The sequence below is a fragment of the Pichia kudriavzevii genome, chromosome 5, assembly GCF_003054445.1.
Source record: "Pichia kudriavzevii chromosome 5, complete sequence".
NCBI lineage: Eukaryota > Fungi > Ascomycota > Pichiomycetes > Pichiales > Pichiaceae > Pichia > Pichia kudriavzevii.
Genome location: NC_042510.1, coordinates 865,429 through 889,660, shown reverse-complemented (window position 1 = coordinate 889,660; position 24,232 = coordinate 865,429). Strand labels below are relative to the sequence as shown.

General features: G+C 41.1%; 14 protein-coding genes across 14 annotated transcripts; 4 read left to right on the top strand and 10 right to left on the bottom strand.

The window, feature by feature from the left end:
- Positions 1-209: 209 nt before the first annotated feature.
- On the bottom strand, positions 210-875 carry C5L36_0E04250 (uncharacterized protein; the record flags this gene model as incomplete). Its single annotated transcript, XM_029467986.1, has 1 exon — positions 210-875. One exon carries the CDS (start codon positions 873-875, stop codon positions 210-212), a length of 666 nt encoding a protein of 221 aa, XP_029323846.1.
- A 361-nt stretch (positions 876-1,236) lies between these two features.
- C5L36_0E04240 (uncharacterized protein) lies at positions 1,237-2,160 on the top strand (the record flags this gene model as incomplete). The annotated part of the gene is made up of 1 exon (XM_029467985.1): positions 1,237-2,160. One exon carries the CDS (start codon positions 1,237-1,239, stop codon positions 2,158-2,160), a length of 924 nt encoding a protein of 307 aa, XP_029323845.1.
- A 684-nt stretch (positions 2,161-2,844) lies between these two features.
- Positions 2,845-4,836, top strand: C5L36_0E04230 (uncharacterized protein; the record flags this gene model as incomplete). The annotated part of the gene is made up of 1 exon (XM_029467984.1): positions 2,845-4,836. One exon carries the CDS (start codon positions 2,845-2,847, stop codon positions 4,834-4,836), a length of 1,992 nt encoding a protein of 663 aa, XP_029323844.1.
- Positions 4,837-5,429: 593 nt separating this feature from the next.
- C5L36_0E04220 (uncharacterized protein) lies at positions 5,430-5,909 on the bottom strand (the record flags this gene model as incomplete). Its single annotated transcript, XM_029467983.1, has 1 exon — positions 5,430-5,909. One exon carries the CDS (start codon positions 5,907-5,909, stop codon positions 5,430-5,432), a length of 480 nt encoding a protein of 159 aa, XP_029323843.1.
- A 280-nt stretch (positions 5,910-6,189) lies between these two features.
- Positions 6,190-7,995, top strand: C5L36_0E04210 (uncharacterized protein; the record flags this gene model as incomplete). Its single annotated transcript, XM_029467982.1, has 1 exon — positions 6,190-7,995. One exon carries the CDS (start codon positions 6,190-6,192, stop codon positions 7,993-7,995), a length of 1,806 nt encoding a protein of 601 aa, XP_029323842.1.
- A 19-nt stretch (positions 7,996-8,014) lies between these two features.
- C5L36_0E04200 (uncharacterized protein) lies at positions 8,015-9,331 on the bottom strand (the record flags this gene model as incomplete). Its single annotated transcript, XM_029467981.1, has 1 exon — positions 8,015-9,331. One exon carries the CDS (start codon positions 9,329-9,331, stop codon positions 8,015-8,017), a length of 1,317 nt encoding a protein of 438 aa, XP_029323841.1.
- Positions 9,332-9,539: 208 nt separating this feature from the next.
- On the bottom strand, positions 9,540-10,532 carry C5L36_0E04190 (uncharacterized protein; the record flags this gene model as incomplete). The annotated part of the gene is made up of 1 exon (XM_029467980.1): positions 9,540-10,532. The coding sequence occupies one exon, from the start codon at positions 10,530-10,532 to the stop codon at positions 9,540-9,542; it is 993 nt and encodes a 330-aa protein (XP_029323840.1).
- A 622-nt stretch (positions 10,533-11,154) lies between these two features.
- C5L36_0E04180 (uncharacterized protein) lies at positions 11,155-11,400 on the top strand (the record flags this gene model as incomplete). Its single annotated transcript, XM_029467979.1, has 1 exon — positions 11,155-11,400. One exon carries the CDS (start codon positions 11,155-11,157, stop codon positions 11,398-11,400), a length of 246 nt encoding a protein of 81 aa, XP_029323839.1.
- Positions 11,401-12,095: 695 nt separating this feature from the next.
- On the bottom strand, positions 12,096-12,779 carry C5L36_0E04170 (uncharacterized protein; the record flags this gene model as incomplete). Its single annotated transcript, XM_029467978.1, has 1 exon — positions 12,096-12,779. The coding sequence occupies one exon, from the start codon at positions 12,777-12,779 to the stop codon at positions 12,096-12,098; it is 684 nt and encodes a 227-aa protein (XP_029323838.1).
- A 311-nt stretch (positions 12,780-13,090) lies between these two features.
- Positions 13,091-13,898, bottom strand: C5L36_0E04160 (uncharacterized protein; the record flags this gene model as incomplete). Its single annotated transcript, XM_029467977.1, has 2 exons — positions 13,091-13,377; positions 13,886-13,898. The coding sequence occupies 2 exons, from the start codon at positions 13,896-13,898 to the stop codon at positions 13,091-13,093; spliced, it is 300 nt and encodes a 99-aa protein (XP_029323837.1).
- A 539-nt stretch (positions 13,899-14,437) lies between these two features.
- C5L36_0E04150 (uncharacterized protein) lies at positions 14,438-15,208 on the bottom strand (the record flags this gene model as incomplete). The annotated part of the gene is made up of 1 exon (XM_029467976.1): positions 14,438-15,208. One exon carries the CDS (start codon positions 15,206-15,208, stop codon positions 14,438-14,440), a length of 771 nt encoding a protein of 256 aa, XP_029323836.1.
- Positions 15,209-15,490: 282 nt separating this feature from the next.
- C5L36_0E04140 (uncharacterized protein) lies at positions 15,491-17,671 on the bottom strand (the record flags this gene model as incomplete). Its single annotated transcript, XM_029467975.1, has 1 exon — positions 15,491-17,671. One exon carries the CDS (start codon positions 17,669-17,671, stop codon positions 15,491-15,493), a length of 2,181 nt encoding a protein of 726 aa, XP_029323835.1.
- A 303-nt stretch (positions 17,672-17,974) lies between these two features.
- On the bottom strand, positions 17,975-19,120 carry C5L36_0E04130 (uncharacterized protein; the record flags this gene model as incomplete). The annotated part of the gene is made up of 1 exon (XM_029467974.1): positions 17,975-19,120. The coding sequence occupies one exon, from the start codon at positions 19,118-19,120 to the stop codon at positions 17,975-17,977; it is 1,146 nt and encodes a 381-aa protein (XP_029323834.1).
- Positions 19,121-21,698: 2,578 nt separating this feature from the next.
- On the bottom strand, positions 21,699-23,855 carry C5L36_0E04120 (uncharacterized protein; the record flags this gene model as incomplete). Its single annotated transcript, XM_029467973.1, has 1 exon — positions 21,699-23,855. One exon carries the CDS (start codon positions 23,853-23,855, stop codon positions 21,699-21,701), a length of 2,157 nt encoding a protein of 718 aa, XP_029323833.1.
- Between the last annotated feature and the right edge of the window lie 377 nt (positions 23,856-24,232).

The window sequence follows — 24,232 nt, the reverse complement described above, 5'->3', positions numbered from 1 at the left end:
TTGTGAATCCATCTCCATTGGTTATTAGTCCCAGTCTTGACTTTTCTCTTTGACAATTTTTAGTTCCTGGCATTACTGTACACACTCTTGTCATCAAACTTCATTTTGTCTTACTTTACTTGTTGTTATCTATATTGTTCTCACTCCTCTTCACTCCCACCTTATACTATCTTGTGTTGTGTTATATTGTATTTTACTGAATTGTACACCTATACAAACATCTCATCCTCTACATCCTCCATCATCTTGAATAGTGTCTCCCCAATTGTATTGATACCTGCACCTTTTCTATTTGTATCGCCCTCTGTATGAAAGACATCCTTCGGTTCCTCCGGTCCTTGTTTTGGCCGTGCCACCTCACTCCTTCTTCTCTCCCTAGGCTTGACGACGTTTCGTACACGCTTCCTCACTCGGTCGTTCCGTTTACTCCTCCATCGCTTATCAATCGACCTTATCGTATGGAGCACTGGCCCAATAATACTCTTGCTTACATTGTACCTCGCAGCAACCTCTCCAATACTTTCTTCATGCGACTCCCCTTTATAACTGACAAACTCTGGGGGAACACGTCGGATGTCGTTGCTTTTACTCACATACTCTAAGTCAAAGTCCTCATCGTCATTGTACTCTAGGTCATCTTCACTCTCGTCCTTAATTTCACACCCATCTCTCGCATACTTGTCCTCAACATTAACAGCATAGTGTTGGCTACGCTGCACACCCACCCGCTTCTCCTCTCCTCGTCCTGTGGCCCCAAGGAACCTCATCAAGGCCTCCCTCATCACAATGTTGTCCTTCCGTATTGTATTTTCGTCTCCATTTTCACGATTGATGGCCTCCCACAACCTGTCTCGCCCGTCCATCTCTCTCATCATGTACTTTGAACGCCTCTATGTTGCCTTAATCTGTAGGACAATCTCTCTTTAGAACCTAACTTGCAATTCAAATACACTTGTGTCTACTAGACAAGTGAAAAGTTACTGATATTGACATTGTCGGCGCGTCGCCAACAGAGTTCCAATTCCCTCACTCTTGTTAGAGGGGAATGATTGATTGAGTGAGTGAGCTGAAATTCAAATGTTTCCCCTTTGAGAGTACCTTCTCGTTTTTTTTCCTCCATTTTCCAACATTCTTGAACTTGAATATCGTCAATTTGATCACAACTTCACCTCCACTAAACCAATAGCACACACACACACACACACACACACACACACAAACACACACAAACACGCCATGTTCCGTGCGGTAAAGCGTTTCTACTCGTCCCAAGCATCTAGTATAGACGCCCAGCTGGCTCGTTTGAGTAAAGAGTCTAAGATCTCACTTACCTCCCAGGAGTTGATAGATAGACCTCAATTGTGGAAAGGCCTGCCACCATCAACGGTTGTTGAACTCTACAGGGCCAGAGTCATCTCACAGGGGAAAAATTACAAGCGCTCGGAGGATGAGTTGAAGGCTATTCTATCCTGTGCTAGTAATCCGTTAGAGGCACAAACTCTCTATGGTATCTACAACTCCACCGAGGGAGACATCTATAAGGCAGATTCGGAAACTGATTACGAGAACTACATTGTCGAAGGTGAATATATGGAAGACCCTCTTGAGCCGTACGGATTCGATGAATATCCTACATCTGCACAAGATATTGTTCGTGATTTCAGAGATTTGTTAGAATTCAATAGAAAGGCGGCTTATGAATTGCCACAGTTGGCCAAGTTCAGGAAGGCATACAAACCTAGTGAAAACACTCCAGTGACCTATAAATATACCAGATTTATTGGGGAATCTCATCCGGGTGAACGTAAGGTTGTGTTATCTTTGAAACTGAAAGATTTGAATTTATCTCCTCTAGCTGAACATAAATTCAAACTATTATCTGGCCCAAGGTACAACCACAAAACCGATGTCTTTTTGATTTCTAGTGATAACTACTTGGAGCCAGCGCAGAATGCATCGTTCTTATCCACTGTTCTCAATGATTTGGTCAATGAAGCAAACAATAACCCAGAAGAATTTGCAGAATTGCCACTAGATAAAAGACACACTAATTCAATCTACAAAAAGAAGCAAACCAGAGGCAAGCGTACCATTCCATTCCCTAAAGAGTGGGAACAAAAACAATCACCAGATGATATCAAGGTATCAATCAAAAACTAACTTATTTAACTGTATATAGCATAAGAATAACTTAATAATAAGAGACTCGATAACTTGTTCAATAGGGACACATACGTCCTCCTCGATATTGTCTCCACAGTCGTTCATCTCTCGCTTCTTCCATCGACTAAATACTAGACCTCAAGGACTCGACGAACGAGGAACTAATGACATATCCATACTTGCGGAATCTCACTGTTACTTGATAGTCTGTTGAAACTTAACTGGATAACGTTGCCTCACAACACAGGCACATCTAAAAGTGTAGGCTTTTCAAGGATAACTTTTACCTATGCTAGGCGTAAATATTATTGAGAGTACACACCTTGGAGTGTTCTATTTGGCAAGATATATGTAGTAGATCTTGCAGCAACATCAGTTCTATACAAGCTCCAAGCGGCAAATTGGTTATCAACGTAATTTGATTCTTGATCAAGCTGGCTATACACCATGCACTAGCTTGGTGCTCTCTTACAAAATTGTACCATTGATTACGTACACACATTAGCAGCTGGAGCCATATAAAACTTTACACAAAAGACATTTCCAGCCTTTTTCAAACCACCACAACAATAAACATTGGGACTATTTAAAACTTGGGAAATCAACGAGTCCTCCTGTCCAGACAAGGAAATTGTGAGTTGATCTATTTCTTCACCAGATAGCGAAAACTAAAAATTCAGTATGAATTTGAGCATGAATTTGGGCATGAAGTTCAACCTGGACTTCAACACTCTAAACGCAGCTCTGACTTCCTGCCAGCTGACAATGCCACCGACTCGTCGTAGACGCACACAAGCGTCATCGCCACCACCGCCCCTTCAACCATCCTCTTCAGCCAAACCAGCACCATCACCACCACAGGTGTCGGCGTCAGGACGTCCGCGTGTGAAAGGTAGGCCTCCATTAAAACAAACAGCACCGTCTTCTCTTCCTCCTATACCCTTAGCACCATCAAACGTTAAACGTGAAAATGGGTTGCCTGCTTCTCTACCTCAAATTCCCAAGAAACAACAACATTTGCAACAGCAGCAGCTACAGCAGTCGGCACCACTACCACAGCCTCCAGATAGAAAATCGTTTTGGGATATTTTGAAAACAGGAGATGACGTTTCAAAAATGAAGGATCCATTGAATGAACTTTTTGGTTTAATCCTGGATGAGTTGCGTAGTCGAAATGTTGAAGAATCGGTCATATCTAACATTGGGAAGATCAAAGTGAAGGAGGAGGTCGAAGAAGAAAAGGCCATTGTGAAAGAAAGAGAAGAAGGAAACGAAGATGACGATGAAAATATCCGGCCCCGTAAGAAAATCAAGCTGAAACTCGAAACCGAACCAGAATTCGAACCAGACAATGCTGAAGAAAGTGAAATACCTTCTGTTTACAGGCCTGAAAATCCATCTGCTTTACAAGATATAGACATGGGTAAACTCATGAAAGATGCTGATCAGCTTGGCTTGTACGATGATGAAAAAGCACGTCTTAAATACAAAGACGAGGAGGAATTTTTGAAATGCAAATTTGCCGTTGCATCATTCCCAAAGAATGATTTGCAAGATATGCTACCTGGTGTCATCCCCATGACAGATTTCAGTGGGCCTAAACCGACCCAACAAGTTGCATGGAATTCATGGCTCTCTTACATTGAGCCATTTTTTCGGAATTTTAATGATGAAGACCTGAAATTTTTGAAGAGTGAGTTTATTGCACCACTATACTTGTCAAAATACTTAAATATCCCACCAAGTGAGAGGAAAAGTGATACTTTGTTGAATCCAAATTATATACCACCATTAGGACCCAAATACTCAGAGGTGTGGAGTTTAGAGAATGAGGGCAAAAATGTAAAAGTATCAAGGTTATCTCAGTCATTAAGTAATAAGTTGAAAAAATTAAATGCTGGTAAGGGGAATTCCGAGAATCTCCCTTCATCGATTGAGGAACCAGATAAAGTATCATGTGGACCTTTGACTAGTAGGATTATAAGTGGCTTAGTTGATGATGACGATAATGACTTTGGGGAGTTATCTCATGAGATGAATGAAGAAGAAACCATCAACTTTGAGAAGTTGGAGAGTAGACTAAATTTAGAGTTGAAATACATTGGTATTTTCATGAATGTCATTCAAACATTAAATGATGATAGCTGGGAACAAGATTGGTCTTTGCACCAAGAAGATGATGAAATTTGTTTTCAACTGAGAAAGTTACAAAATGATTTGCATGATGTGGAGAAGAAAAACAATTTCCGCAAATCGAAGATTATCCCTATTATCGAGGAACACATTGCTTGGCAAGAGTATATATCAATTGTTGACGATTTAGACAAGCAAGTCGAACAGTATTATAGAAGAAGAATCAATGTATTACCTAGGAAACACAAAAAGAAAAATCATAATCACGATGAAAAGGACGAACAAGTTAACATTGTGAGCAATGCATCTTTTAAGGGACTATTGGACAAGAGGAGTCGATGGATTGAGAAAATAGGCTCCCTGTTCAAAAGCAACCTTGAAATGAGAAGGATGCCATCAGAGAGTATATTTAAGGAGAATGAAGGGGAGCCGAACGAAGAGGAGAATGAAGATTCTGAAGAGGAGAACGACGAAGAGGAAGAGGAAGCAGAAAATGACGATGACGAAGAACAGGAAGAAGAAAATGACAATGGCGGATGAATAAGGGATTGATATTACCCCAAGTTTTTTGTTATCATTGCCTTCAACATCAGTATTTTATGTACTAATACAGACTTGTGTAAAATAATCTACTATTTGATCCGACTATTTTTTTTCTCCCCTATAAATTAGCGATTCAACTTATCTCCATTTAATATATAAAGCAAACGGACTGGTATAGCCAAGGTGTTAACGATCCCAAGTGGTAGTGTTCCTTTACCATTGGACGCAGCTATGCAATCGTTGCATACCTTTTGTTATGGGAAGAGACGTATGCGGTTTGACGAGTTTCGGTGGTTGCACCTAGATGACACGGAACTTATTCGCACACTCCTTAATGATGAGAGTGTTGAATGTACAGTTGATGAAGTAAACCGTCAGTTTTTAATTACCGATGTCAGGGGAGAACCAAGTCAAGACCATCTGATAATAATGGAAAAGACACTGGAACGTATCCTTGAAAATATCCAAGATATTACAAAAGGTTCATAGAACCGAATGATTGTTGTTTTTTATATCGTTATATACTTAGTTAATGAATAATAAAATATTTCAAGCGTTATGTACCAGTAGCATCACTTTGGGTGGTTAGATTATGCCTTCCATAACTTCTTTAGGAGACCATAAACTCCGTCCTTTTCCTCGGTCTCAATCTTGTAGATACCATAACCAGCAACAAAGGTACCAAATGTCAACAGAGCCATTGCTGCAGTATGCATGCCGCCATAGACTCTCTTTGGAATATAGTCAATGATACAAGATTGGAAACCGGCATAACAATGGTAAAGCAAGAGACCAGCCATTGCACCGTCCAATGGAGAATGGCCAGTGACCAAAGGTGCTACAATCAATGGTGCCATACCAATAGTGACGACTCTTTCAAAAGTCCAGTGGAGTGAACCGTGCATCTTATTTGGTGGTGGTGGAACATATGCGTCGTTAACTGTACCAACAATGTTTCCTGGAGGTTGTGGAATTGTCTTGAAGAAGCCTCTGGATGCAACTAAAACAGGGCTCTGACGAATAAATGTGTGTCTGGAGACACCAAGACCGACTCTGGACGCAGAAAGCATGGTTGACTTCGATGTTTGGAATTGTCTATTGCGTTGTTCACAGAGAACCAAGGTAGTTTTAGACAATCACTCTATCTGTTTAGTAACTTGGTTTTCTAGCTAGCAATGAGAAACCCATGAAACAAAATGAACCGAATGAGAAAAAAAAAAAATGACGTTCCCGAGACGGGAAATGGTTCCGGGTATTTGCACGCCTTGCTTCCGAGACCCACTTTATACATCATCACATCACAATAGACGAACAACATAGAGGTCGCCACGTTGGAACATCAACATCAAGATGGACAAGGGGATGGGTGTGGACATGGACGCTTTCAAGAACTACATCGTTGTTGTCGACGTTGGGTCGAAAGGGACGCGGGCACACGTATATGCCTGGTCATCGATTAGGGAGAAACTCCTAGAGACGAGCGGTGGAGGTGGTGATGTCAAGGTTAAACTGTCGTTTCCCACTCTGGAGTATGTGAAAAATGCTTCCAAGAAAGTCAAGCCGGGGATACACGAGTATGTGGCGGAGAACGGCGTTGATGAAGACGACATTCGACGGTATTTGGACCATTTGTTGGGGAAGACGTTGCAGAATGTCCCTCGGGAACAACACTATAGAACTCCAATATTCTTCCATTCAACAGCCGGTATACGCACGTTGAATTTAGAGGCTCAGAATGACTTGATGGAGGAGATTTGCTCTTATTTGAAGGAGTACACTGATTTCTTCATTCCGGATTGTAAGTCCCATATTAATGTACTACCGGGGGAAATTGAAGGCCTATACAGTTGGATCACGCTCAATTATCTACTGAGAGGAAACGACGATGATAGTGTTGAGAGTGGTGATAAAAGCTCGTTTGGTATGTTACAATTAGGGGGTGGCTCCACTCAAATCTGTTATGAGGATAATAAAGATTACACCCTTGATTTAGTCCTGGACGATACGTACAATTTGTATTCAACTTCATTTCTAGGATTTGGACTAAAACAGCTTCACGAACAGTACTTGGAAACTCTAGTTATATCAAACACAGATGTGGATCCGTGCTTACCCAGGGGTGAGGAATTGAGGACAACAATTAGTGGAGAAAAATATTTAATCAAGGGTTCAGGCGATTTCAACCAGTGCAGAGATAAAATATACAACCAAATCATCAAAAATATTGAGAATTGCTCAGAATATTTATCAAACGCAGATCCAAACACCTTCCAGATTTCCAGTTGTATATTAGATTCAAAACTTGATTTAGATCAATTCATTGCAATTTCAGGATTCTCAGACACGATTAAAAAATTGGCTGACTGGTCAGACATTTCTTTAGATGAAACAAACAATGGAATGGTTTATAATTCCCAGAGATTACTGCAATCTACAATTGATCTATGTAATTCGCCCATCCAAAATGTGGAAAATGACGAAATCAACCTTTGTTTTAACTCAGTCTATGTATTTTCCTTATTACATTCTGGATTTGGTCTAGGGTTAGATGAATCGATAACAATCAACGATGAGTTCAAGAACTTCAAATTTACCTGGACTTATGGGAGGGCTTTACTATACGCATACGATGATGCCAAACGAGAATACGACGAATTCTATGATATTATTGATGATACAAAACAAATTGGTTATAAATACAAACTCTCACCAACAAAGTTCATCAAAGGTTCCGAGCAGTCTGGCATTGAGCCCAGACCTAGCTTTGAGATGCAATCATCTTACCCAACTTTTACATCTCCCCCAACCTCGCCATCAACTGGTAGCTCGAATGAAGAGTTTGATGATTTAGAGGAAAACGTCAGTGTACCAAGTCATTCTAAGTATGGTTTAATTTTCACAATAATATTGGTTATCATGTTTTGTCTACTTCCACTAACCAGGAATTTCATTGCCCAATTGTTACGGAAACTGAAAATAAAACTACTGGGTTTTAAATCATTGAATGCTTCGAGGAAATCAACAATGAATAACCAGCAAGATTTAGAGATGTTCAGTTTGGACAACGATTTAGAAAACAACGAGATTGACGAATTCAATGTATCGGATCAAGAAGATTGGGATAACGATAGTGACGGTATCGAACGTGCACTATAGAGAAATGACGGTGACTAGTTTAACAATCTTTGACGCTAATATGCCAGCTCCGCAAATCTTCTCTGACTTCTGCTTCCGTCAGTGGCTTGAACCTTATGGTCCTATTTTTACGTTTTGCCGAGTCTTTATAATAACTGTAAAATTGGTCGTAAGAATCGAGTGAGTCGCTGGCTCTACCTAGAACTCCCTTTTTCAAGTCACTGTCACCACCATTATCATTGTCGTCGTCGTCGTCGTCGTCATCACTTGTGAAATTTAAATCTTCATAATCTCCAGCCATCATTTTCTGCTGTTTCTGGTTAGACTCTTTAAACTCGTTATTGATAACATCGATGTAGTTCAAGCCTTCTTCATTCTTTCTCCAACCACTTCCGTTCCTTTCAACTATATCAATGACGCATTCAGCAGGCGTATATTCCTCATAAGATGTTGTCTTTGCCTCCCATGTAAACCGATAGATTTTATTCATCAATTCATCCAATAAAGTACTACCTTCAATAGCTGATTCACACGCTTCGTTCATGATCTGTTGTAAGTTGTTGTCATATGGTTTACTCAACTCACGAGGACTTGACAACGCCATCGAGTGTTGGTGATTCAATACGCCATTCAGTAAAGACCCTGAAGTGGACAGGTCATTTTTGGATGGGGATACCGGTTTTGGTGGGGGGACTGATAGGCGATGGGATTTGGAGAACGACATAGTAGGAGATCTTGGAGAAGGAGGGTGGTCATTAGCTTGCGATTCACATAGGCTCTCAATGATCGACGTGTTAAGATGGGGTTTTCTGGCGGCCGTGGGTATAGGTGTCGGCAGCTGTGACTTGGCCCGGTAAGTCTTGTCGCCGTCGTTTGACAAATGTCTTAGAATCAAGGACATGTTGACTATTGTGTTTGTCTTTGATTGATCTAGCAACTTTCTGAAGATCTTTTCATCACGTTCATTGACGTATTCACTCAAATTGACCCATGTAGATCCCAACAGGTCGGTACGGTCGTTACCTTCGATCCGGGTCAGAAACGATATTGAAAGCCACTTGTCGGCTAGTATACTATCCTTGGAGCTGTACGCATGGATGTTGAATTGGTTCTTATATTCCCCATTTTGCCCGAATTTGACTCTGTGGCCCTTCACCAAAACGGGGTTGGAGGTGTACGAGCTGGAATGAATATTTTTGTGTTTGTAGTTATACTTCAACTTCTCGTTGGTGACTGTGCACACCATGAAACACTCCGTGTTGTCGAACAAGGGGACATTGACCAGTTCCTTCACTTCCAACTCGACCCCAAAGGAGAGCTTTCTCCCAGATGCGTTATCTTTGAACAATTTATCCATAGCCAAAATGCCCTTTGTCTATTCGGTGTTAAATGGCAGTGTATCTTGACGTTTGTATCAAGGTAGATACCGTTCCCGGTATTGGGTTATCAAGAAACGGTTATGGAGTTGCTCCACAGATTTTGCCATAAATCTTCCGCACCGGTGTCCACGGGCCTTGCCAACTGGCCGATCCAGTGGTGACATAGTTTCTTGAAGTGTACAATTGCTATAGATTGTGGTTGTTTCTATACATGTAGAACTGGGCCACGATGATGAGGTCTTCTACGATGGTCCCTGCAGACCCGAGCAACCAGCTCATGTTTAGCATGATGTATTGGGGATCGGTGCTATATGCGAAGATCTGCAAACTGTAGGTGATGTTGCCCAGCATAGTCAAGAGGAAGAAAAGTAGAGAGAGGCCTTCCGTAGACTGTTTCTTGTAGTTGTGGTATATCTGCGGGAATCTTGCAGTGAGATACAGTATTGCGGACAAATAACCACAGATTTGCGGAACCAGATCATTGGCAGTAGCAGTGGACGAACCATTTGTCAGGGAGGAAACGGAAGCGTTTGGAGACAATATCGAGCCAAAAGTGCCAGCAGCAATGACAAGCAACAGCGGGAGCACGATTCTGACAAATACGGAATGTCTCTCTGGTTCATAGACGACGTCTTCTATAGTAGAAGATTTGCGTCTTTCATTATGATGATGATGATGATTATGGTTGTGGTTATCAATGTTGTGGTGGTCATCAGTGGCATTGCTATGATGAATGCCACTGTCATCTCCAAGGACGCCGTATTCCAGATCGCCGGGCACATTTAAAGGTGTCGATTCAACAACCTCTGTGTTGCTATGATTGAGATGATGATGGTGAAGTTTCCCGTGTTTCCCATGTTTGGCATGGTCGTAGTATTTGGAGATGTAAAAATAGAAAGCCAAGGTTCCAAAATCGGCAAACAAGAACCAAAAGGCAATTAGAATGACTTCAGGTAAGAGACCGCCCCAAATTGCGCCTAGAAAGTTAAAGACGTCACCGGATGCCCACATCAGCAAGAAGAAAGGTGAAATGCCCTCTACTGTTTTGAGGCGCCATTGTTCAACGAGCTGTGGAACCATCAAAATGAGCCAGCATGCAAAGGAAATGGACCCGAAAACGGATGAGAGTTGCTCACGGAGTGGAGAGGGAGAGATATGATCTGCCAAGATGTCCAACATTTTAAATATATGATTGAGTTGTTGTTTTCCTTTTAACAACCAATGACTATGTTATAAATTGCAAAAACACAAAAATACCCACAATAAATAGAAGAATGTAGAATACAAACGTGTTTGGAATTTAATGGCAGTAAACCAAGTAATTACAGGAGATATAAAATTTCTCAGGAAAATACCGTAATTGACAAGTTGATAAGAGAAAGAGTCATTATCGAGATTGTAATATGACAAGGGGGGTCTACATGCATTATTTGCGTTTTTTTTCTTCTTCAACGCGAAATTGGGTAACAAAGAAAAAGGTTTCCAAAGTTGGCCTTAAAAAAAAAGAGTACATAATAAGGCGCTTAACTTACCCGAAATTGCCCGATTGGGCAGTGTTGCTGTGGGGGAGGAGGGGGGGGGGGGGGGGTGAAAATATTTGTTTGAGAAAAAAAGATTTTTTTTTCTGCAAAGGCGCGAAAAAAAAATCAATAAATAAAAATCAATAAATAAAAATCAATAAATAAAAAAAAACACTTCAACATTACAACACTACATCACTACAATGTATCAAAGTAGTGTATAGCAATCTGCATATCCTTTCATTGGTTTCTGTAGCTCCTTTTCAAGAGAGCAGTACATCATGTCGAGCACGTGCACAGACCCATGCAAACCACAAGCCTGTGCTATCCAAGCTTGTCTCAAACGACATGGGTACGATGAGTCGAAATGTACTGTCCTTATAGACTCTCTATATGAATGCTGCAGCAATTTCTATAGGGAGAATGGTCAAGAGGCACGGTCTCCATGCTGTCCCGTTCCACGACTTCTTGAGTTCAAGGTGGAACAGCGTAAACAGGAGCAGTTGGACGCCAAGCTTATAAGGTGAGAGTGACATTTACCAACATGAAATACTTCACATAATGCCAAATACTTCAGATACTTGTCTATACTTGTCTACTTTAAAATACTCTACGGTAAAACCAGTGTATATAGTTAAATGTGAGTTAAGGGCCGCATAGTCAGCACAGAGAAAGTGCAGACACGACATTAAAAGCCGAAACAAACCAGAGTAGCATCCGCCAGTCCAACATTGATCTAAGGCTGACCCACAGCACTACACAGGTACTGAACACCTGCATCGCAACTCTAATGGGCGCCTATTGGTTAAAAAACATTGTTGTTAAAGGAACCCAGTTTCAAAAGGATTTGGTAGTACCTAATGAGAAGGGAGTAGTGCCCTTTTATAGTTTTCGTATGGAGACGCGAGTGGGCACGTCATTCAAAGACGAGGGTTTTTTGAAGGGGCAAGTAATACTATTCCAACGTATATTGAATTGTATCATATACAGTATAAAGAGTATATTACAATATATTGTAGTATATTATAGTATAAAGAGTATATTATAGTATAAAGAGTATATTATAGTATAAAGAGTATATTATAGTATAAAGAGTATATTATACTATACTATCGCATATTATAGTATACTATAGCATATTACAAAACTTCCACAATGGTATATCTAAATCGTCTACACATATCTCCACTATTTACACGCATCCGTCTGCATCAACAGCAACTCACTTCTTGTACTCGTGTGGATCCGGAATGGACCGCTTGATGTCGTCCTCACCGGGAACCCACAGCGACACAGCATTCCCAACAACTTCAACCTTCACGCTCTCCTGGAACTTATCAATAGCCTCCTCTATAGAGACAGGCTTCATTCCAGCCTTCTCCAACTGTTGTCGTAATAACGCTATATGCATCTGCATCTTGCCCTGAACTAGAACGTTCTTTTTGGCATTCTCCACAGCCATCTTGTTGAGCTTACTCTTGTACGTCTGCATCTGCGTAGCCAGCTCACGTTGCTTCTTCCGCATCACCTTCATGTGCCGCTCACTCTCATCCAACCTCTCGTGCTGGTCAAACATAAAATATACAACCCCTATCCCAACTCCCAAATACGCCATGCCTCTGCAAAACTCCTTGTAACTGCTGAAATAGTCCTGACTATCCCGTCCATTGCTTGTTCCACCAAACACAGTAGGTGGCTTCAATGGTGCCGCCGGTGCCGCCGGTGCCGCCAATGACATGGCCTTTGGCCCTGACTCCACGGTGTCTGGCGCCACGGTGGCCTCCTTGACGGCTTCACCGTGTTTCAATGGAATCACACTTTGATTGTGGAAAAAACTGGGTGGCGCAGCCTTGGGCTCTGTAGAGTACCTTGCAACAGCCTGAAGACGGGCAACTTGTTTGTACATGTCTGTCCTTAGCCCTTCTGCTTGAGAAACGTGACAAGGGCAAGTACTTGGAACACCAATCGGCTTTACGATCGTTGTCCGATATCGCAACAGTCTTGTCGGTATACAAACTTTGGCGTCTTACGGAGTGAAGTGGCAAAAAAAATTGCTACATGCGTGTTGTCCGTGTTGATGGGATATCCCCAACAATAGATACAGTTTCAAATGCAGTCAATGCATATCCCATGGCAGATGGCCATCAAACTGTCAACTGAATGGGTTTATAGATTAAAAAGAGGTGTTGTTGTATACAAAATTTAAATACATTAAACTTAGTGCTTTCTGGATTGAGCAATGATTGCGTTCATTTCTTCAACCTTTGCTAAAGCTCTCTTCTGAGTACCTAATCTCTTCTTTGCAAACTTCTTTGCTCTCTTTTCACCAGCGTTTCTGATCAATTCAACAACTCTTCTTTCATATGGTGCTAAACCAGCAACTTCTCTGATTAAAGATCTGACAAAAGTGGTTCTTTGGGACTTAGAACCCTTCTTGAAGGATTGTCTTGCTGGAACAGCCTTTGCTTCGACCTTGTGGCCTTTGTTAGAACCAATAATGATACCTGTGTAATGCAAAAATCAACGATAATGTTAGTACTCTGTTTGCTCTACAAAAGAAAAACATAGCTTGTGCTTCCATCTCTCTCTTTCTCGCTTAGTGGGTTCAGAAGATATTCAACGCCAAACTCGGAGTTTCTTGTGACATTAAGCATAGTTGGTGCTTCACAATAATGATTTGCTGCTTAAAGAGAAAAATATAATGATATTCTTTATTTACAATTGTATGTTCTCTCTATATCGATTCTGGTAATTTCTCGTGTGTTTGCTGTTATTCACCGGTCACTAGTATTTTGCGTCTGCAAAAACATATACTTCATTATTCAATGTAGTCAAGTGTCACAGTGTTACTCTGCGTCCATTCTTATTGCCCATTCCAACCATATTGATCGGCCATGACGGTGTTGGGTTACAATTTCTTTCAGCTGTTCACACATTTCTCCTTGAAAATCTCCCAGGTCTCGTTTCTTCACAAACTGCCCTATGTTCTAGTTTCATATATAATGTACATACCGGATGCAGCCATTGTGTATATCTATATGAATCGTACAAAACTTCTTCTATCTAAACAAAAGTTCAAACTCTTCAAAGTGCAACTTGTATAACCACAATCTTTCTGAAAATTTTACTATACCAATATTTCGTTACTGCAAGCGGGCGGAAACTGAGATTCAGGAAGGCGGGCGGATTTGCCACTGGGGAAGTGAGAGGGGGGGGCGCCGCTGTTGGAAGGCGGGAAGTTTACAGCGACGCTTGAAAGAATATAATTACAATCATATACAACGTGCGGTGCGCGGGTGTGCTCGCATCGCGTGCGGTGCGCAGGTGTGTTTCCTTATTGGGGAATATTACATTTCTGAGTTATTTATGATTTTATATTCATTTAGCTATACATATATATATATAGATTAGTTGTAAATACATATCGGGAGCTCTAATATTGATCATTGGTGTAACACAACAAACTAAATCTAACAGCAGAAGCGATATATTGATTCCTATGTACAAAGTTCCATGTTGTGTTGGAGGTCTCGAGCAGAGGCAACGGCCAACTTAGTCAGAGATTTATAAAATGTAGTTCTTCAAATCAACATTCAATTTTTCACATTCGGCCATGATTTCTCCAATATCCTTATTGGCACGTCCGACGTTGAACGATGCAAATGACAAATTACCAACGGTATTATTCTTAACAGCCGGGAATAACTGTTGTAGTAGCTTTCTCTTACCGATGGTTAGTTTGACTGGTTGGCCTTGGTATTCCCCATCAAAGTAAACTTTGACTTCAGAACCGTCTTCCTTCTTGAAGACCTGGTATCTAGGAGGGAGCTTGGCCAATGCTCTAGCCTTTAGGACGTCGTGTCTTAGTCTCCATCCAAATAGTCCTAGCTCCTTAATTCTTGCCTGCTTGTCCTTCGTCAAGTAGTTGTCTAAACCACCTTCCTTGGTGATTGTTCTCAAAACCCTTGCTGTTAACCTCATCTTGATCACCTTGTTCAAAGATTCGGACCATAGACTCTTGACAATCGCGTTAGGCAACCACGATCTTCTACTTCTATTGCCCATTTCACTGACCTTATTACCAAACGAAACCACTTGTCCTCCATAGAGGCCTCTGTCACTTCTCTTGAAAAGTCTGGACTCCCCATATGGATACGCTGGGTATTTGCTAATCTCCTTTGGAACCCATAGTCTTGGGCTTCTCGGATCTCCAACTTTGTACTCTGGTGTTTTCTTTAACTGCCTGTTGACAACACTCTTGTATGCACGTGCACTACTGCAAACCGTGGTGGAAAACCCACGAACTCCTTTAATGACACCTCTGAATGCATCCATTGTCACTCGTGATATAGACTTGTCCTCAAATTAACAACAAACCTAAAGAGAGTCACCAACTTGTGTGTACACTTATCCTTGGAGACCTATCGCTGATATTCATGTCGAAAAATATCCGTTATTATTCGTACGCTGGAAAATTGCCTAATTTGCAAATTTCGCATTTGCCTTGTCAAATACTTATATGGGACTATACATGAAAAATAAACTAAAACCACATCAAGCATACAAATAGACGTACAATCATATAAATATAGAAGCAATGTATATTGGGATTCGTAGCTACCAGAATTTACCCTTCTTCAGGCCGCCAAAGACAGAACTGACCTTGGTTTTCGCCTCTTTCAACTGCCTGTTCTCCTCTTCCAACTCGGCCAACTGATCTTCCAAAATCCTATTTTGGTCCATCACTTCGAGATTCTTCTCCATGGCACTTTGGATCTCCTCATCGAGTCCAGTACCGATTTCCTTGGTAGATGTTGTGAAATCAACCTTTGTATCGGAATTTGCCTTGAGATTGGCCAATCGGGTCTCCAATTGTTCTATTTGCTCCTTTAAAAACTGATTTTCTTCCTCCAACGACCCAATCTTGATCTTTCCTTGAATCATTTCATCCGCTATTTCAACGTGCTCTTTATTGAGAACGGCATATAAGGCTTCAATTTTACGAATCTCTTTTGTTAACAAACCGTTCTGTGACTGTAAATCTTTGGCCTGTTCTTCACGTAATTTTTCAAGCTTGTCAATTTCGTCAAATTCGGTAGTATATCTTTGAAGTGTCAACGGCAAGATGTTGATCTCCATAGCATCGCTTATGAATTTATCGATTTGGTATGTGGCCTCATTAGCCGTCTCCTCGTTTGGATTTGGGGTTTCTTGATAATAGTAAAAGATCTTCTCCTTTAGAAAATCAAGCAAAGAATCAAACTTTAGCGTTAACAAATGCTGTTCATTCTTCATCATTAAATTCAACGCAAATTTCAAAATTGACTCTAAACCTTCAGCAACCACAACATCGTAAATCCTCAATACCATATCAAGTGGGAACTTGTAGGCAAACAAGGTCATAAACCACTGTATTGCATACATTGAGGATTTGATATTTTGGTTTTCCAAATGATTGTATAGTTCCGGTAGGGTATCCTCCATTAATCTATCAAATTGGTAAATTCTCAGGTGCAACCCTGGCATCTCCGGTAAATAGAGCTCACGAAAGCCGTATGTAAACATCAGCCGAACTAGCATGCAAAATGCAGCATCTGGTTCCATATTCATTAACAGCGGGACTGTTATAAAGGCCATGCCCTGTGTGTATCCAACTTCATGGTCATACAAGCTGTAAGTTTTGATAATACTGAATAACTCTTCAATTTTATCACGGATTTGGGCATCCTTTATAAACCGTGTCCTTGCCAAGTCACGTCTGATCAGTTTTTCAAAATCAGATCTGCTGTTCCGTGTATTTATGAAAAACTCTTTTAATCTCATTGAGTTGGAATCACAGATAATCTGCCATGCCATTCCTCTTAATTCCATTGGTATTCCCTTAGTTATGTTTTTCCTTAATTCAGATTGCTTGTTTTTCACAATGCTACTATAATCATTGAAAACTTCGGACCAAAACTCCCAATCAATCTGGTTGATTAGCTGTTCATTCTGGGTAATACTAACTCCAGTTTTGATCTCGTTAAACGTCTTCTTCAAACTATCACGGCTGTGCATAATGTCATCTCTTTCCACTGGTTCCTTTTGCAGCAACTTATCCTCATTCTCTTGGAATCTAGTATAAGCCATGTTCATGTTTACTGGCGAAGATAATGAATCTAATGTGCTGGTATACATGTCGGTGCCTGCATGTTCGAAATCAAACCAGGTTGGGGTTTTCGGTACACCTGCAATGTTGTTCCTTCTTGTATTGACTATAACCGATGGATGCTCAGACTCCACCGATGTGTTAGCAGTGTATTGATCATCCTTCTCCGCGTCGACTTCTGACGCTTCTTCTGAACGTGGCATATTGGTGACATCCCTTGGCGGCAAGTCTGGCTTCCCTGTAGAGACTGGTACATCCGTTGTGGTATCCCTCGGTGGCAAGTCTGGTTTCACTGACGAACTATCTTCTTCTTTCGTTTGAACCTCTTGTTCGTCTCGAGATCCCTCTAGTTGTATATGCTCAGATGCATTTGCCGCCTCAGTTTCCTCGTTTCCAGGTTGAGAGACCGGATGATCTATCTCATATGCAGCAAATAAATCTTCATCCTCCTCATCTACATTTTCCTCCTTCTCATGCTCTTGCGATGTTCCTGATTGGTCACTATTACCTTGTTCTCCCGTCTCGTTTCTGACAGTACCACGTTCTTCCTCATTGGTTCCTGAAAGTGAGGTCCCGGTATTATCCATTGCGCTTGCAAATGAAGTATTAGAGTCTTTAGATGTAGACGTATCAATTCTCTCTTGTTCCATCTCGCTTGTATCTTCAACGTGAGCAGGTCAGAAACAATCTATCCAATAGGGGTTGGTTTGCGATTACAATTATAGTATCGGTGCGTCGTGTTCTGCTAGCAGACCTTCGCATATCTAATTTTAAAAAAAAAAGGCTCGCTCAGTGTCATAAATTCATTTGATTTACTTATTGAACTACCACGAAAGGTAGCAAACTATAAAGAATAAAAAGAACTGCAAAAATAACCTAACCTGTATCATAAAAGCCAAAAAATAAAGAGATCAAAAAAACCGTGAAATATATACCTTGAAAAGCCTACTAACTTATACAACTACCATTGAAGAAGGTAGTGTATCGTAATAGTCATTAGATGAAGACAAAACAGACACCCTCTCATCTGAATTAGATGCAAAGTAATCTGATAAGTCATCATCAGTCGATAAAACGGAATCGTTATCTGAGTCTGATACAAGTTCGGGGCCTGAATAATTGGATATATTGTCAAAGGAAGAAGTTGGAGATTCTCTATTAACCAAGACCACCGCTGTTTGAATTCCAGCTTCTTGTAATAGATATTCCATCTTCATTAGATCACAACTGGGAACGTAAAACTTCAATCGGTTTCTGTCGTTCTTTCTCTCGAATTTGAAACTTGTCGATCCAATGTTATTACGGAATAATTGAACGTCATTTAGAACTTTTTCTTGGTGTTTCATTGAAGACTCAAAGATAGAATGGAACTTCTCTGATGAATCATTGTCAAAGAAGCCTGAATCTGGAATGTACTGTATCGATGGAGTTATCAAGTCAAAGGTAACAATACAGCCATTTTCTCTCAAGCCAGAGAAATCCGATACTTTCCCTGCCAATTCGATATCCTTCTCTGCAAACGTATCATTATTAAGGACTTTGAAGCTAGACTCTTTGGTCATCATATTTTGCGCAGTCTCTCCACCCTTGATGAAAAGCATCCTAATACTCTGAGATAAGTTTTCAATAACTTGATGAGTCATATTTGGACCAAAGGTAGAATACATTCTGGCATTGTGTCTAGGGAAATGGTTGTACAGAGAAGATCCTGGGCCTCTAGTGAAAAGGCAACCCCGAATCGGACTTCTGAATGGCTGGGCTTGGTAAGTGGCTGCCCTTAGGGTGTTTGTGACCGATATTCTGGTCCGAATATTATTCTGTTTGAGTCTAACATCTCTGATACTCTTGAAGTTCAAAGAAATATTGCTGGCGTTGAACTTGGCGTTCCTAGAAGTGGAGAAATGTCTTCTCTGCAGTGGGTGTCTACTATCGTTGCCTCTTGACCTCACTGGTACTTTAACCGGTTGACCCCTCTCTCGCAACGCCTGTTCCAACTGTCTCTCGTTGAGCAGCTCCGCCACATCGTCTAGGGCCTTCCTGAACTCCCTGGCTGTCTTCCTCGACGCCTGGATAAGTTCCTGGACCACTCTCGGTAACATCGCTAGGTATGTGCTGGTCTGACTGCGTATGAATACTCACGCCATCCTCTAAACAAATGGAGGGAATGAAAGAAGAAGAACAAGTAAATGCCATACACTTGAGCTACAAACTGCAGCCCCTGGTGCACATGCAATTGTCACCACGATCCTTTAAAACTATCGCTACCTCGAAAAGTGTTTTTCATGCTTTTGTTCGGAATTAGCGGCGTTTCCAGACAACATGAGGAGTTCAAAAGGAACAAACTGAGAAACGGAAACGGAATTGAGAAGGTGAAGGAGAAGTACAAGGACAAGGACAAGGAGAAGAAGGGAAACAAGAAAAGGGTTGGAGGGGCACAACCGAATATGGAAGTGGAAAGGAGAAGGTGGGAAAGAGGACCATAATCTTCAAGATCTGGATCTGCAGCCGAAAGTACTCTTAGAGAAGGTGTAGCAACAGTTTGACTCACCCCGTTGACGAGTATTCACGTCTATATATGTGTGTTATTTCTGTTGTGCAAAAGTAATGAAGGGTACCATTGTGGTCGCCGTAGACTGGGTGTAGGAATTCCAGCATCTACACCGTTTTCTTTTTGATAGACCATGTGCAAGACAAGCAACGTCTATAATGGTCGGTCTCTGCTACCCTAGTATGTTGTTGAAGGACCGGTCTCTGTTACCCTAGTATGTTGGATGCCAGAAATACACGGCAGATCAGTAAAGAACCACTTTGGACCTTACAGTTTGCAGTTTCCACACACGGTTATACAGTCAGCCAGGTTAGAGTCTTCAACAAAGAAAAAAAAAAGCAAAAAAAGAACCATCCAACAGGTTCCATATGGAAAAGCACGGTGTGCAGACACCTATAACAGAATGTGGCCGTCTTGTTATCCTGGACGCAGCAGATTCTTCGGTGAACAGGTGTGACGAGAATGGTTTCGACCAAATATGGCGGTAAACACATTCTCACTCACACACTCTCTCTCTGTCTTCACTGTAGCATGCTTCCAATGAGAGACAACCGTAGATCATTGCATGTAGGTGCACCACTCTCGTCAGATCTGATATTACCTACGGCTGGCCGCGATGGATGGCTGTCTGCAGATGGTCTTATAGTGTTGGCCATCCTCAATGGAAGAGCCAGAGCATTGTCGAATTCTGTCCGGTTTGGTGCGCCCCTCAGTTGTATATTTATAGTTGCCATTCGGTATTATTTTTAGTTGCTCCGGTACTATTTGATTCCTGATGTAGGTACTATTTGGTTATCTGTGTCGCCTACTATAGAAATCTCCCCCCCCCCCCCCCCTTTAGTATACTAGCCCCCCAAACGCAGAGTATCTAGGTCTCCAACCCTGACTTGCTCTATACAACCCCCTCGGTGTGCTTGTCTGGCTTTCCTATTCGAGTAATTACTAACACCACATGTCGGAGATAGATGACTGTTCATGCGATGACCGATATTGGGTTCTCAGGAAATCACGGCACATTCAAATAGAAACCTGTCAATAGTGTTCCTCACCTTTGGGCAGTAGATTGCACCATGGCTAGTCGGAGAAAGAGTATACGATATCTACTACAGGTTGAAGTCCCTGGAACAAATAGCCTTCGTATATGCATACACAGGCCTCGTTCAGGACTAAACCAATACTTTTGGGTATTACCACCATCAGAGCATACTTGTGTCTGTTAGTTTTCTTTTGCCTTTGGCAAGGCATTATATAATACCCCGGCTCTATTTTCCTGGAAGACAAAAGAAACTATAGGTGTGTTCGGCGCATAGTTTAAATAAGGCTGCTCGGGTTTATCAGAGCGAAAAAGAAAAACGCTACAGTATAGCAGGAAAATTATCTCGGCTATATGTAATGATTTGCATCGCAGATGATTTTTGGAAATAGTCAGCAACTAAAACACGTGAACTTTGGAAATAGCCAAGTGCCTATTTTGGAACAGATAAGTATAAAAGGAGCTGGTCTTTCCAACCTTGAGTAGTTATTCAAGGTCCTTCTTGAGTAAATCCTTCAACAAACAAAAATGCAACTTTCTTTATCCGTTATTTTATCTATTGCTACCCTCTTGGCCACCACCAAGGCAGAAGATTCTGAAAAAGTCCTTGAACATGACTTGAAGCATCACAAATCCGAGTATGTTTCGTATGTCGAAGCACACTGAGTTAGAGTCTGCTTTCAGCAGAATTGATACTTACACTGATGATTCCTTCACCACAATATTGGACCTTTCCTCATTTGTTGTTAACTTACCATGGTACTCCTCCAGACTTGAATCTAAGTTAGAGAAGTCCGAGCCTAAAACCTCAGAAGACTCGGACCACCATGCAAAGTCCAAGACTTCTAAAGGTGGTGCATCTTACCTTGAACCGGGAGCAGGTTTATTGGCATTAGCTGCTATGGTCTTGTTATAAATGGTTTGCATTTGCTGCCCTCTCCCAAAATATCCAGAGGTTTATATATAACTTTATTACTCAAATAAAAATAATGGCTTTTTGTTATTTAACAAAGTATTACTGTTCTTTTAATAAATAAATAATTTAATTAATAACTGAATAAATAAATAAGTACACACATAGAGATCGTCCAATAGATTATTTAGTCTCTTGTTGCTCCTTCTCCTCCCTTTTTTCCTTGGCTTCCTCTTCAAGAATATCGACATCTTCTTCCTCCCACACTTCTTGAATTTCCCACATCTTAGCATATTCGCCACCCTTGGCAATCAATTCCTTATGGGTACCTTCTTCAACAACGGTACCTTGCTTCAAAACAATGATTTTGTCGGCATCCATAATTGTCCTTAATCTATGGGCAACCCAAATGGAGGTCCTCCTTACTTTTTCATTCGCAAGTATGTCTTTCAACGTATTCAAAATCTCTTGCTCTGTACTTGTATCCAATGCGGAGGTTGCCTCATCTAAACCAATAATTGGAGAATCTTTCAAGACTGCACGGCCAATTGCAACCCTTTGCTTTTCACCTCCTGATATCATCAAGCCTCTCTCACCTACCATCGTATGAACACCTTCAGGTAATGACCGAATCAAATTATCCAATTTAACACGGTAAATAATATCATTGATTTCTTCGTCGCTGGCATTAGGTTTTGCATATCTTAGGTTCTCCAACAGTGAAGCATTGAATAAAGGCGTGTCCTGTGGAACAACTGCAATTTCTCTACGCAATGAATCTAAATCCACATCTCTGATATCTTGGCCGTCAATTTGGATTGATGACTTCTTAGAAGGATCGATATCATAGAATCTAAACAACAACCTCAAGATTGTCGATTTACCACTACCTGATGGACCCACAATTGCCACCTTTTTACCGGCAGGGATTGTGAAGGAACAACCATTCAAGATTTTTCTGCCTTCAACGTAGGAGAAATCAACATTCTCAAATTTAATCTCACCCTTATCAACTTTGATTGGTAGAGCATTTGGCTTCGACTTAATTTTAATTGGTTGCTTCTGTAATTTAAATAGAGCTTCCATATCTAATAAACTCTGTTTCAATTCACGGTAAACAGAACCTAAGAAATTTAGTGGGACAGATAACTGGAACACCAATTGGTTAATTAAGACTAAATCACCAACGGTTAGAGAACCAGCAACTACACCTTGGCAGGCCATATACATCATTGCCGTTAATGCAGTTGTAAAGATAAAATTTTGACCTGAATTTAAAAATGCTAGAGACGTACCAACTTTAATGGATTCATCCCTGTATTTAGACAATGCCGCATCATACTTTTTCGCTTGTAATGCCTCATTGTTGAAAATCTTAACAGCTTCATAGTTTATCAACGAATCAAGGGCCACAGATGCAGCTTGTTGATCAGCCTTATTGGCAGCACGTCTGAACCCTGTTCTCCATGTTGTTGTTCTGATGGTGAAGATGGTATATGCTAACATTGTCAATAAAGTGACTGCTGCAAATGAAGCACCATAATTATAGGTCAAAATACCACAAACAACCGAAATCTCAAAAGTGATTGGAATAATGTGGAAAACCATTGCTGTTAAGACATAGGAGATACCCTTTGTACCTCTTTCGATAGCTCTTGTCAAGCCACCGGTTTGTCTGGATAGATGATAAGATAAATCCATGTTTAATAAGTGGACAAAGGTGTTTTTGGCAACGGATTTGATGGTACCTTGAGCAACAGAGGCAAAGATTGCATTTCTCAATTCACCAAATAATACGGCACCAAATCTAGACAATCCATAAGCCAAAATAAGGGCACCTATAGCAGGTGGAACTATTGGAGCATTTTCCACAATGGCGTTGGTCAAGGCGGAATCCGGCAAATTGGAAGTCATTGAATCAGATAACGATTGCCAATCTACATTCATCTGGTCGATGATTGACTTAAAGAAGAATGGGACCTGGACATTGAGTAACTTTGCGGAAATCAATAGAGACAAAGCCGTAACTACTCTGAATTTAACCCAAGGTTTATCCTTTGGCCACAGATAAGCCAATAAATCGGCAATAATTTTCAGCTGGGAGACACTAGGTAAGGAAGGTGCTGCCCTTGCCTGTTTTGAGTTTGTGACTAAGTTTGGTTTGTTGGCACTAGTACTAGTATTTGAAGTTGTCTTGTTAGATGAAGAAGCCAATCTCAAATGTATGAGCGGATTAGAGACATTTGTTAAAGGAGTGAATGGTTTGATGAAAAATAGAGAGGTTGGGACCCTCGATGTTCTAGGAAGAGTCGGAGTAAACACCAGCCGACGTGACCACATTAGAATGAGGGGTTCACTTGTTTGATGGAGACGTCTGTATGTGAGGTAGGGGAGGGGGGGATGTCAATGACACGAGTAAGAACAAGATTCCCAACCTCTATAGCAAACTATAACCACCACTGTTAAGCCATGCATATCATAGGAAATATCAAATAAGAATATGCACTCTGTCTTGTTCGTTTCGAGACACCCTTCCCCGATTCGGTGTTTACGTGATGTCACGTGACGCGGCGAGAAGTTTGAATAAGTAAAGAATGGCAAAAGGAGGATTTTTTTTGACTAGTTAATTCTTTCTTTCTTTCCCTCATCCCCTCTCACTACACCCGTACACCACTCCAAGTGCTATCCCTTTTTCTTTCTAAGGCACTGGTATAGAC